The sequence below is a fragment of the Fusarium phalaenopsidis genome, assembly GCF_050370095.1.
Source record: "Fusarium phalaenopsidis strain FUZ10S chromosome Unknown contig_32274, whole genome shotgun sequence".
Lineage (NCBI taxonomy): Eukaryota > Fungi > Ascomycota > Sordariomycetes > Hypocreales > Nectriaceae > Fusarium > Fusarium phalaenopsidis.
In genome coordinates, this window is record NW_028145419.1 from 164,473 (window position 1) to 178,132 (window position 13,660).

Sequence of the window (13,660 nt, forward strand, 5' to 3'; positions counted from 1 at the left end):
TTCTACAATCCCTACCCACTTAGCGCTTTCAACGGCCTGGGAAAATGGAGAGGCTGTAAAAGCCCCTCAATTGGTGATAATAAAAGTCAAGATTGGGCATGGAATGGTTAATTAATACAGAAGAAAACCACGAGCTAGAGAATGGTGCCTATGGTGGTGAAGATAATGATGGCCGTTTCCACGGATACAAGAGATATCTGTCAAGGCCCGGATTGGCCAAGTCGGTGCTGCATATCCTCGAACAAAACGTACACTCTGTTTCAAAACAGATAGCTAGCTTTTACTTACCTATCCTGCGTTTGAGACTAGTAACTGCAGCAGGGATAGTAATCGCAAGGAGCTTCGCTGGGGTACCTCCACCACTTGGCAATGTTCTGCTAGGCTGTCTCGATATCGCAAACCGGGATCGGGATGGCGCCGGGATGGTTGAGACCAACTGAGAACGGGACCCGCGACGACGCCGACTCATCACCATTCTTGGCATATGGATCAAGCTTTGTCGGATGATAGTTCTGGTTACCCTGCCTCCGCCAGTTGAAGAAAGGTGACAGAATCATGTTTTCAAGGGTAACGCCATAGTCGTTCTCCTTTCTGATCTCGTCGAGACCCTTGGGCGCCTTGAATCGACGATCACAGCGGTTCTGCGTGCAAACGTCGACTTGGGCTATCCACAGCGTCCACTTTTCGCCCGTCTCACTCGTGTAAAAGTGCTGCGTAGCCTCACCGTCGTCGTTCGTCATGAGAGCAGCGTTGCCACGTCGAGGTTTTGGATATGTCACATGACCCTCCTGACGAGGATCACAATGGCGTTTCCGTTGGCTCCGGTGGTCCAGGCCTTGTTGATGAGCATGGCGTTCATGATGGGTTCGATGTTCTTGTGAAAGTCAAAGATGGAAACTTTGGGGGCGTCGAGCCAAGTTCCGTCCGCAATCATGGGGTAAAGGCGTCTTGTTGACAGGTAGCTTCCATCAAAGATCTGCTTGAGGAATTTGTCGAGCGTCTGGCGAACCTGCTTGGCAAACTCGTCACCTGCTTTGCTGACATCTGTGAGGATCTCAAGCGCATTCATAGCCCTGTTAATCTGTGAGGATGGGATCTTATCAAAAGGGTGAATTGGTGTCATACTCTTCGGTCTGGGCATCGGAAATAGTGCTGTAGAGGGATGTGGAAGTCTCGACGGTGCCGGACAGCTGTTTGACCCTTGAAACAACTTCTCCAAATGCCTTGAATGCATTTGGATCCGTGATCATCTTATTACCGTTAGCAAGTTTCAATCAGATTTGGTCCGCTCACTTACCTTGCTCTAGAATGAGCCACCGGCAAAATGCATGCTGAGGCCAAAGAGTTCACGGGTGGGAATAACAATGAGAACGAGGAGGGAAGAGCTAGAGTAAAAGTTAGCTAGGGATTTTATATCATTTAGTTACGTACCGACGGCGCGTAGACACCATATATCAGAGGCATCGAAGGGTGAGGTACTTAGGACGCTAGATGAAGTCGACCAGGCGTCCTAGGGTTCCGACAAGCACATCGCAGCCCTTGACCAGTAGACCGATCTACTCACGGATTAGAATACCTCCGTAGATAACACTAGGTCGCAGCATGGTTCGATAGCAAAACTCGCGCGCCTCGTTCGGGATTTGAATGGCAAGTTCACGGGTGGGGGCGACAATGAGAATCAGAGGTTCGGCAGCTCCCACAGCTCCCGCAGCTCCCGCAGCTCCCACAGCTCCCATAGTTCCCTTCACGGGCGGGACGACAATGAGAATTAGAGGTTTGGTGGTAACCTTATCGAGACTCCCTTGGAAGGTTAGGGAGGCTAAGACGTGCCGTAGCTAGCTTCTTGGCCTTCCCCATGAGCTTGCTCAGGATAGGAATCAAGTAAGCAGCTGTTTCTCAGAGCCTACATGCCTCGTTAGCATAGTCATCAGTGACACGAAACAAAGAGCTTACATGTCTGAGCAATTCCAATGGCATTGTGTCTCTGGAGAATTAAGGGGATAGTAAACTTCTGGATTGGGGTTAGGTTATCAAAACCGCAGACATATTCCCCAGCATAACAGGGGTAAGGTCCCGCGTCGTTGTGTCTCTGGAGAATTGAGGGGATGGTAAACATCTGGATTAGGGTTGGGTTAACCCTTGCGGCCCCTGCAGCTCCTACTGCCTGGTAATCTCGTCAGTATCTGTCACGGGCATCTGTCAATATGAGGGGTTATACCCATGCCCAGAGGCCGATCTACTTATGGATGGGGATACCTCCACAGATAATACCGGGTCGCAGCATGGTGCGGTAGCAGAACTTGCGCGCCTCGTGACAACGGGCTCTGTCTGGGCAGCCGTCTCCGCCGCCTGGGCGCTTCGTAGTCTGGTGTCAGCGGTGGTGGTGGTGGTGAGTGTTGGTTGAGGGTCGTGGCGGCCGTTGCGGCCGTTGCGGCGGTGGGCAAGATCTTTTGTTGGACGTGCTAGTTCCGGAAATGCTGAGGGGGAAGAGTCGCGAGCTGGCTGATGGGCTTTGTGAAGGAGGCAGTGATAGGTGGCGTTGGGGAGCTTGCAGGTGATTTCGAGTGTTCGGGTGGGCGTCAGGTTAAGCTGGAAAAGAACTGTGGTAAGAATAAGCATTTGTTCCATACAATCCCGAGATAATTGAACTTACGGGACTCCACAGACTGGTTCCATGCGCCTCAGCAAACTCGCTGCCCGAGTTTGATGAAGAACCGGTTACGGATTTTCAATTCATACATGCACACACCACTTGGTGTCAAAATTAGCCCACAGTCGCGCGAGAGCCAGGGACAGACAGGCGCTGATTTAATGGCCGTAGCGGAATTTGACAGTACAGTACCGACGCACATTTATGAAACAGTTTCGAGAGTATTATACTATATAGTAGCTTATTCAGCCGCGGCGGGGAGTGGTAACCAGATTCAGGCCCTCTTGCGGCTATCCCAGAAATGGGACCCTCAGAGCAATAAATTAAAGGTTAATTATACTATACTTGCTTGCACTCGAAAATAACAAACAAGAATAGCTTCACTAAGACAGAGTAATATTGAGCGCGGATGCCTTTTAGTGTACTTATTAAGGATTAAGGTATAGATAAAGCTACTTTCTTAACACTTACGTGCCAGGAAAGTGATTATGAAGGTATTGGCGCTCCGGGCCAGCCCGTTGCTACAGGGTAAGCGACTACAGAGTCGGGGATATAGGTGCTCGACGCCTATAAATGGGCAGTGAGGAGAGGAAACCCGCCAGGGTTGTCTCCTGGATTGCGGCTGAAGCATGCAGTGCAACCAGTGGTAAGTGCTCACCGCGGCCTGGGCCATTCAACTTTTGCCGGTCTGATCAAGCTGGGATTACACATAACAACCTACCCAGGTCCTAGCCCGCCGCTGCGCAGCCACCCGTTTGCAATACTGAGTAGTCGACAGGAGGTGGAACCAAAAAAGCGTCAACCATACGGGAACATGATAGTAACTGCCGCTAAGATGAAGGTTATTATATAGTAGAGCTATCCCATTTGAATGCTGGAGCGTGGATAGTTTAGGCGCGGGCTGGGGTGGAAAATCACGTGGTGCTAGCATCGGCACAACTAGGCTGCTACTGTACCTCGTGTTTAGCGTCTCTGACGTAGAAGTACCTGAATGTGTGGAACTAGAACACGTCTCGGCGCGGGCCTAGAGGGTGGAGGAGGCGTGGTCATGGCATTGACGGTAGGAGGATAGAGCATTTAAGCTGGGACCTGCGTTTGCTAGACTAGCGGGGTGCTAAAGCGGCAGCCAGGGGTTACCTGCCAGGCCGGAGCCCTCACCGTGGCTGACTGCGTAACCATCCTTGCCCATGCCTACGCGCGCGCCTCGTGGATAAGAATGCCAATTCGCCTGACCGAGGAACAACTCTGATGCGCTGGGAGCACTGATATGGATTCTTAAACTATGGATCCTATAAGGCAGTGCCGCTTTATGCATTTCGCAACGATGGGCATGAGACAATACATTATTATTAGGAGATATAAGACGACTTATACTAGAAATAAGCACGAGAACTTATTCTATGTAGGCGCTTAATTGGTTACTGAACGCCGCCGTATACAGCTGGGATGTGTGAGACGATCAACTCGCTAGCACCACACCGCGTTACATCCTCGAATTAGTATGCAAGGGACGGGCCGCTCGGCCCCGAACTAGTCCACGTGGTAAATAGTGCCTAAATTGAAGAGGAAACTCCCCGTAAGAAGATAGAATGCCCTTTCATCCACAACGTCAATCTCTGGGGTAACCGGTCCTAATCGGGGAAGTTGAGGAAGCATGGCAGGAAAGGGGGAAGGGAGAAGTGGCGGTGGCAGCGCCAGCTGGTGGTGGCAGTGTGTGCATGGGTCGGGCAGCAACATCATCTGTGGTTGTCTGATCTACCTTGACGATTGGCCCCTGTTCTTAGATATTATTTCTAGTTTCGTGTCGGCTTGCAACCCTCCAAAAGTGAATTAACATGAGAAACCGTCATCGGTGACCAAGGCGGCCAGAGGACACCAATAGGTAAGGGATTGCTTGAGGGATTGTGAGGATTAGAGGGGTGGCGTCGCCAGCCTAGATTGGGGTACGAGACAAAAGGACGAGGGCGGGGTAGGGGCACTTTCCAGCATCTCATCAACGTGGCTGTGGTACGGGCCCTGCGCTGGTACTGCCCAAAAAGGCCGCTTTCGCTGCCGATAATCAATAGTCCAGTCTGCCTTATCAGTGCCGATCAGCATGCCTTGCGAAATAATCACCGAGCCGAGCTCTGTAGGCAGACTCGGCTATGCTTGACACCAACAGGATTCTACTTGCCTCTCAGCTCAAGGCACAGGCCGCATCGTGGGTCACACCCACGCCAACCAAATTCCTTGGACAGCACAGCGTCCACGCTTGAAACCCCGAGGATTATTGGCGCACGGGTTTGTGTGAAGGTGGCTGCAGGAGAAAGCATAACAAGGCGACCTGAGTAGCCACTTATCAGACAGCGCCATTGGCTTGATTTCTGGATTGTGCTGACACCTGACCAGCCACTTTGTGTGCGCCGCGTTCGCCCTGGACCACTTTCGGGCCAACTAGGCACGCTGACTGCCTCGCAAAAGCCACGGGCCTCATCCTTAATTGACCTAGATGCCCCTCCTCTCGCACTCTCACGTCTGCCAGCAACTACACCTCTATTTCCTCTGCTTTATTGCAACGAAGAGGAAAAACCCGACACGTACATCTACGAAAGCAAAACCTGACGAAGAATTCATCTATTGCACGGTCTTTCCGCTAAAATGGATGTCTCCGAGTCCCTCAGGGCTAGCGGGTGATTAGGCTGCCGTACCCCCGCTTTTGTTCCTCCTTCTAACGAGCCATCGCAGCGACGACCTGTGGTCCGCCGCCATCCGCACGCTCGGAGACGAACTGACGTCTCAGATAGATTTTGCCCAGGACAGCAAGAAAAAGACGCTAGATGAGCTGCTAGCGGTGACTGAGCAGGAGAGGAAACGCTTGGTCGATAAGTCGTGGTCCTTTAAGCGGAAGAACGGCAAGGTTGTTTTCGTACGTGACTTGTTGGCCAAGGCGGCCAAGTGGGTCAATCACTTCAAGGCAGTAGGCGACACTGTCGTGCAATACGATCCGGTCTACGCTGCTCTGCCTTGGGCGGGTGTTCGATTCTTGTTGAACGTGAGCGACGCTCTTCGTTCATTTCCATTCGATGCGGTCACGCTCACATCTAAGTAGGTCGCGATTGGAGACTTGGACATATATAACAGTTTACTAGAGAGAACCGTCGACATTGCGGAAACAATATGTCGAAACGCCCTTATTGAAAGTCTGCTGAAAGATTCCTAGTCGCAAACCGCAAAGGAACTAAACCGTGCGTTGGTTAAGTTATACGCAAGCATTCTGGCCTATCTCGCCAAGGCAAAGTCATACTACGAGCAGAATAGTCTCAGTAAGTTGGCGCATACTCGTTACGGACAGTCACTGACCTGGCTAGAGCGTGTTGTTAAGCATGGAATCCTTGCCTCTTCCGACTTAGAGTCAGCCTTCATAGCTATTAGTGAAGCCCAGACACATATGGACCATTATGCCACTTCCTTCGGCTTACAAGGTCGGTTATCATCTATATCGAAAAAATGCTATGCTTATACCATAAAGACCAGCTGGAAAGCCATGCCGAGCTTAAGCGGATGCTGAAAGACTTTGATGCCCCTATAAAACGATGGGATAAAGCACTCCATGCTATCATAGATTAACTCCATGGTAAGTCTCTGGTCCAGAATGTCTCGTTACTGCTAACACACCCAGCAATAAGAAGAACCGAGATTTTGAGTTGGATCTCCAAAGAGCCTTACAGACAACATCATATGCAGACGAGGAGTGAGGTTTTGGAGGGCATAGGGAAGTGGCTTCTGCACGACCTAACTTTTTTACAGTGGAAGAACGAAAGCGCTTCCTCCATTCTATGGCTTCATGGCATTCCGGGGTCCGGTAAGAGTAAGCTAGCGTAAGTTAAGAGCAATTTGTGATGTTCGGATCTAACTGTAAAATCATAGGTCTATGGTTGTTGAGGACGCCGAGGAGGCATTCCGGATGAACCAGACCCTGGCCCCGGTGTATTTCTATTGTTCCCGTAACCCAGCCGAGCCTGGGCGCTCCGATCCTTCAAGGATAGCGGCTAGCATTGCGAGGCAGCTCTCTACTCCTTAAACTAGGGGACCACTTCTCGATGCCGCAATCGAGATGTATAAAAGACGGGAAGCAGACGCATTCGCATCCGGGCCACTCCATCTTGATGAAAGCAAGGGGTTGATTATTAAGCTGCTTGAGCGATACCAGGACGCGACAATGACGATTATTATCGACGCCCTAGACGAATGCAACCCGGCAACTCGGGGAGATCTGTTGGATGCGTTGGAGGACCTTTTGAAGACATCTCCATGTCTTTTGAAGATATTCGTGTCGAGCCGGACAGATCAGGATATTGTCTGTAAACTAGATAATTATCCAAACTTGCACCTTAACTCCAACCGCAACTCGGCAGACATAGATCTGTTCGTACATTCGGAGACAAGCCGCCTTATCGACAAAGGGTCTTTGCTGCGGTTCATCACGCGAAAAGAAGACATACGCGATAAAATCATCAACGAGCTCACTTCCAAGGCGCAAGGCATGTAAGTTTTTGTTTTTCTTCTTTTTCTTCACGGGGATAGGATGGTCGCAGACGGCTGACAGAATCAGGTTCCGCTGGGTGAGCTTGCAATTGGAGGCTCTCTGCCAACTGACCACCGACGATGTGATTCTAGAGAGACTCGGACGACTACCGAAGACATTGGCAGAGCTTTACTAAGATATTCTTGCGAAAATCGAAAATCTTGACGCGGATGTAGACAGGCAGTTCGCTCAGAGTGCTCTTAGCTGGCTGCTTTGTGCCCAGGAGTAACTCCCATCGGACGTCTTTCTAGCCGCTGTGTCTGTAACAAAGGATGGATCCGCCCCTATAATCTCGAGGGATTAGCTCTTACACTTATGCTGCAACTTGGTTATCTTTGACTCCGCTATTGATGCGTTTCGGTTCTCATACTTGTCGGTTAGAGAGTTTCTTGAAAACCAGGCGACGTACTAACTAGCATCCGCAAATGCTCTCGTGGCAGAAGCTTGTCTTTTTAATCTCGATAAGATGGCACCCGACGCTTCGCCATGGACACCGCTTCTGAAGTACTCGTGCTTATTTTGGGCAGAGCATGCCTGCGCAGCTGCTTAGGAAAGACAGACGCGACTGATTGAACTTCTGCGCAAGTTCTTATCTGATGAGCAGGATCAAACATGCTTCTATTATTGGCATAGGATGGTTAAGAAACTTTTGAATGATCCAATGACGGGCTAGAAAACTGGGTCGAAGCTCACGGCTGCCATATCTTACACGCCTCGAGTTCTGCTTGTTATTTGTGCATATGACTTGTCTGGTGTTCTTAGCCCGGAACAATGGAGGCAGTTGGCACAAAAACGGCCCAGAAACAAGAAGGGCGTAACATACCAAGAAGCTGCGGTCCGTTACGGCAGCGGTGATATTCTACAATGGCATTTCAATAACGGAATTCCCTTTGAAGTGACCGAAGAGGTCGTCGAGGCAGCAGCTGAGAACGAGGAAAGCGGCAAGGACATACTGGCGCTACTCCTCGACAAGCGCGGGGCCGAGATCCAGATCACGGAAAAGGTCATTAAGGCAGCAGCTGGGAACTCTTGGAGCGGCAAGGAAATACTGGCGCTACTTCTCGACAAGCGCGGGGCCGAGATCCAGGTCACGGAAGAGGTCATCAAGGCAGCAGCTAAGAACAAGGAAAGCGGCGAGGAAATATTGGCGCTACTTCTCGATAAGCGCGGGGCCGAGATCCCAATCACGGAAGAGGTCGTCAAGGCAGTTGTGAGGAGTTTCGACCAAACCATCTTCAGGCGACTTCTCGACAAGCGAGGGGCCAAGGTCCAGATCACGGAAGAGGTCATCAAGGCAGCAGCTAGGAACTCTTGGAGCGGCAAGGAAATACTGGCGCTACTTCTCGACAAGCGCGGGGCCGAGATCCCAATCACGGGAGAGGTCATCAAGGCAGCAGCTGGGAACTCTAGAAGCGGCAAGGAAATACTGGCGCTACTTCTTGACAAGCGAGGGGCCGAGATCCCAATCACGGGAGAGGTCATCGAGGCAGCAGCTAGGAACTCTAGAAGCGGCAAGGAAATACTAGCGCTACTTCTCGACAAGCGAGGGGCCGAGATCCCAATCACGGAAGAGGTCATCAAGGCAGCAGCTGGGAACTCTAGAAGCGGCAAGGAAATACTGGCGCTACTTCTCGACAAGCGAGGGGCCGAGATCCAGATCACGGAAGGGATAGTTAGGGCCGCGGCTGAGACTGGGGCATGTGCACGTGTTGTTGGCTTACTTATGAAAACCCGGAAGAGAGACACCATCGCGGCCATTACGGATAGAGTATGCTTCGCCGCCGCCTCTAGCGGGCAGCTAGATTCTCTTCATTACCTTTGCTAACACATCCCGGCTACGAATGTCGACCCGAGTTGGGACTCTATCGCTCGTTTCTATTAAGCTGCACAGAACGGTGACGTCGACCAAGTTAACTAACTCCTGCGTGAACTAATCCCATTCGATACTAAGAACAGCAAAGGCTAAACGCCCCTTTGGATTGCCGCATTTAACAGGCAAACGGATGTAGTGAGAATTCTGGCACGTAGACAGCATGCCGATATCAACTCTTTGTCAGCGTCCTGGCAGTCACCGATTTTCTGGCCTTCCGCCTATGGATATGAGGATATAGTCAACATCCTTGTGTCTGCTGGGGCGAAATTACACTTCATTGATGCCAATGGAAGAACCGCGATCTCAATGGCGAGACAGAACGGGCACGAAAAAATCGTCCGAATCCTCGACTCACAATCAGCACAACGCCGAGAGAGTGCGCCGGTTGGATGGAAGCGTTGGTGGAGGCGATTATCACTCGGTATTGGCCTGATCCTCTTAGGTCTCATCTTTAGTACTTTTGTATCTAGTTTTACTCGTGCTTGCCTTATGCTCAAACCCATTCTACGTAGATAAACTGGTCTCAAAAGCTGCAACAGCCTTGGCACCAAGATCCCACTTATTGACCCAGATGTTCTCAGATTCCGGTTGCCCTTGCCACTTGGCCTCGTATAGAGTGACTCCTTCCACCTCCTGCTTTGAGACTAATCGCTCAAATTTGAATTCGTCCTGACCATAAGGGGGCATCGCTTCGTAATTTGCTATAGCCCCCGTGCCGATATCCTTTTTCTTCACCCAGCTGTTATCGCTCTCGGGGTAGCCCTTCCACTTGACCTTGTACTACACGCGCCTTCCGATGCGCCCCTTGGCCACTAATCTTTCAACTTCGAACTCGGTATCTTCTTGGTCTAGAGCGAGAGGCCTATTATAATATTCTTTACCTTGGTTGTCTTGTGGAGGGGCTCTGCTGATAAGTTCTTTGCTGTTAGGAACTTCGTTTATTTGACTAGCTGGTGGTTCTTGGAATGACATATTAACATTCATGGAATTGGTGGTGCTAGTCGCACCCTATTCTCTCGTAATGTCTGACGTAGCAGAGGAAGAGTCGTAGAGATCCCCTGTGATAATGGTGAGAACTAGCTATTTTATTAGCCTCAAGGGATTATCTTACCTCGGCTTTCTTGGAAAGTGTCTGGTGTTGCCTCTAGTGGATCAACGGTAGCCGTGCAGCCTGTAAGCTTATCATCCGGCCACGTTTCTGTTAGGGACATGGCAGGATCAATTATATCCTCTGGCGGGACGGATGATAGTGGAGTGCTATAGCCGGATGGCGCGGCATCTTCGCAGTCAGTAGTACCTGAGCTGCAGAAAGGCGTGGACTCTTGGGAAAGGCCTGACGATTCGGGAGATGGCTGCCTCTTTTTGCCATCTGAATAGGTGTTATGGAAGGTGTATTGGGTTTGCAAGGCGGTCATCCTGTCATTTTCTTCAGAGTTATTGCGAAACTGCTGCACTTTCTTCCTCTTCGAAGGTGGGATATCGTCGACTCTATGTCTCGGTCTTTTTATCTTCTTGGTATCATCATTGCGCTCGACACTGAAAGCATCTTAAAGATGAAATTGTAAATCTAACACCGAATTAAATTTTCCTGGATAGTGGGTATGCGGACGTGGGCAGTTTAAGGGCCTAGTTATATTGCTGAGTTCTCTGATATGGGTTTAAATATAATCAAGCCAGGTCCACCGCTTCTTAAATTAGTACATCCGCATAGAAGCTAGCATTCGCTTATCTCCGAGGCAGAATAGATAGTACCCAGCCCTGGCGAGAACCCCGCCGTAAGCCAGAGGATCGCACCATGTCGGAAGGCTGTCCGGGTGATCTAAGTGATGTTGATAGTGCATTTCCTAGGCCCCGATGCCATAGAACTATTCGTTGCAGAGGAAGCATAGCTCTGCAAAGCTATCGACCTTCTCAGCGGCTATCCTATGGCAGTCGTAGATATGTCTCTAGTCGTAAGGAGAGCCGTCGCTGTCCTTCCTGCAGTGGCACTTATCTAACTCTAGCCCTAGCCGATACTCCACATTGCGACGCTTCTGGTAAAGAGCCAACATATCATAGAGCACAGTAAGACCTGCAAGGCTCCGTAGCTTATCAATCAGGAAAAGGTTTTATGCCAGCCGGTCTCGTTCTGGCATCAAGAACCAGACACGATCGAATATCGCTCTATGGTATCCTAGTGAATTATCATGCTTAACTAGCTAAGTTTTTTGCTACTTTCGTAATTGCTTAGCAATGAGTATCCGCTTCTCCGCGTAAAGCTTCTTACGCTACTCCTGGGACTTTTTATTAGTTATGCCCCGTAGCGTAAGGATTTATTGATTAATATATATTATTTCAGGGCTAGTATCATAGTCATATTGCTATTTAGCTGGAAGGCATTACTAAAGCCTCGGGTTTCAAGGTATCATTAAACCTCGGAAGAGGTTAAGGACTAAAGTGCGCCTCTCCTAGCCGTGGTAGGCCGCCTAGCCATCTACGCCGTTTCGGGGTAGGTAATATATAGGAAGTATATTTAGGTCGGTATATCCGGCATAGACCATCCGCGTGGCTTCCGATTCAAACTAATCTATTAATGAGGGCATATTAGAAGTAGAAAGCAAGGGGAAAGAAAATATAATACATACTCATAAGGTGAAGGCCCTCTGCCCAAATATCATAATATCTCGGTGGTATTAGGTATCCTACTCAGAGACCTAGTGACCATAGTCAATAGCTAAAGGCACCGGCAGTCTTGATATCCTCACTTAACTAACTTCTAAAGAATAAGGTCTTAAGAAGATATTCCTTCTATTATACCACCTATATCTCACCTTCCGGTGGCACGATTATAAGGAGCTTATTAATGGTTTTGTAGTCCCTGAAAGCTTTATATGCGAGGAGTCTAGCTAGAAATAGAAGCATAGGATTAAAGCAGAGCACTCCGGGCTCTATACCTTTATATAAGGCGTATTGCGGTCTAAAGTAAAGACGGATAAGAAGAGTAATTTAAGAGGCGAGTGATAATTCCTACCTTTTATTAGGCGTACTAGTCATATTTTTGGCGTCTCGGGTTAGCTAAATGGCGAACTCTGGCGCCCCTTCCTCGTTAATGAATGCCACAAATATGAGATCCTAGGGGCTGTTTAGCGAGTGTCTAGATTGCTGAGCCAAGGGTAATATCATTACCTTGAAGTAGAGGCCTCGACCTGTACCCACGCGGCAGGTGGACTTAATGTACTCCCTAATCCGGGAAGAGGAGTAGGTGTTCCCCAATAAGAGACCCCAGTCATCAACGGGTGTTGCTGGGTGTCTATGCTTAATCCAATCTGCCGCCTAGAGCTATCTGGCGTAGTTAAGTATGATATTTTTCGTAGTAAACCTATGACGCCTTTTGTGCTTCGGCATGCCTATTTCTTTTGCAAGAGGTCCCTTAATGAACTGGCAACGAAGTTAGCATTTCCCGATATCTGATGGCACGCTAATATTGAGTTACTTGCCTCTGTCACGGACTGGGATAGACCACGTGGTATTGATTCTAAAGGATAAGCACGCTGCTAGGCTGCTATGAATGCGTTCCAGTATTTCCGCATAGTTTCCCATCCAGGGACATCAAATTCTCGATCCTTAGCATCTTCTCTATTAATGCTATAGGCCACCTTTCTCATAAAGTCTTTTAGAGACTCTAAGTCATATATAGAAGCCCCGCTCTCTATCCTCTAGTACCTATGGACTTGAGTTAGCTAAGTATTTAGACGTAGAAATAATGCGAATATACTCACTTAAACCAGAATTCTATTATCTTCTTATAATTTCGCTCTACCGCGGGCTAAAGTATCCTATAGACTAACTCGCCATTCACGATATTACTCTCTACCGCTGCGCTCCTTTCGGAGCCTAGGCGCAGAGCGTTAGCTATACTCTTAGCTTTTCCTATTAGATAGAGCCGAGTTTATAAGGGGGCAGGGGCAAGGAGTTAAGGGAGCTAAATCGTGTTGGAGGGTTCGGTTAGGATATTCGGGTATAAATACCACGGCGAGGCTTGAGGACGAATTGATGACTGAAGTCGAGTCTAAATACCACGCAGAGGTCTAGACGCGAATAGGGGGAAAGGCATCACGTGGGTCTACGTGGATTGCCTGTCTCCACGATGCGGTCAAAACTCAGGAGCGAGGAGCCTTACATCGGAACGCACTGCTTCCGGGCACAGAAGGATTCAATTATGGTCAAGTTCCGGGACTTTTATTAAGGATCAAAAACTAGGATCCCAGTCCCAAAAGGGGATCCGAGGCCGAGTTTAGTTGGGATGCCATGACGCCCGTGGTAGTTGAAGGGGGTGGCAAGACCCAGAGGTTGAGAGCCCAGAAATGGGATCAAGAGCAGCCGGTGAGCTCGGCTCAGCCAAAGGGGGGATCCAAGCTGACGGGGCCGATGGGGGGCTGAGGAGGGCTGATGAATAGCTGAGCCGAAGCTGAGCCAGCGAGCGAGAAAGCCTTAAAAGCAGCGACTTGTGGTATATCACGTGTCGCTTGAGTTTCGTCTCATAATACCATAGCAATGTAGGGTATGTGACGGTGGTGGGATTCCCAATGTAATC

General features: G+C 49.6%; 4 protein-coding genes across 4 annotated transcripts; 2 read left to right on the plus strand and 2 right to left on the minus strand.

The window, feature by feature from the left end:
* Window positions 1–377: 377 nt before the first annotated feature.
* Window positions 378–740, minus strand: LRP88_00162 (uncharacterized protein; the record flags this gene model as incomplete). The annotated part of the gene is made up of 1 exon (XM_083236879.1): window positions 378–740. The coding sequence occupies one exon, from the start codon at window positions 738–740 to the stop codon at window positions 378–380; it is 363 nt and encodes a 120-aa protein (XP_083107248.1).
* Window positions 741–775: 35 nt separating this feature from the next.
* On the minus strand, window positions 776–2,619 carry LRP88_00163 (uncharacterized protein; the record flags this gene model as incomplete). Its single annotated transcript, XM_083236880.1, has 6 exons — window positions 776–1,073; window positions 1,126–1,250; window positions 1,432–1,478; window positions 1,565–1,801; window positions 1,954–2,164; window positions 2,272–2,619. 6 exons carry the CDS (start codon window positions 2,617–2,619, stop codon window positions 776–778), a joined length of 1,266 nt encoding a protein of 421 aa, XP_083107249.1.
* A 2,668-nt stretch (window positions 2,620–5,287) lies between these two features.
* On the plus strand, window positions 5,288–5,738 carry LRP88_00164 (uncharacterized protein; the record flags this gene model as incomplete). The annotated part of the gene is made up of 2 exons (XM_083236881.1): window positions 5,288–5,319; window positions 5,375–5,738. 2 exons carry the CDS (start codon window positions 5,288–5,290, stop codon window positions 5,736–5,738), a joined length of 396 nt encoding a protein of 131 aa, XP_083107250.1.
* Window positions 5,739–7,680: 1,942 nt separating this feature from the next.
* On the plus strand, window positions 7,681–9,039 carry LRP88_00165 (uncharacterized protein; the record flags this gene model as incomplete). Its single annotated transcript, XM_083236882.1, has 2 exons — window positions 7,681–7,718; window positions 7,977–9,039. 2 exons carry the CDS (start codon window positions 7,681–7,683, stop codon window positions 9,037–9,039), a joined length of 1,101 nt encoding a protein of 366 aa, XP_083107251.1.
* Window positions 9,040–13,660: the final 4,621 nt, after the last annotated feature.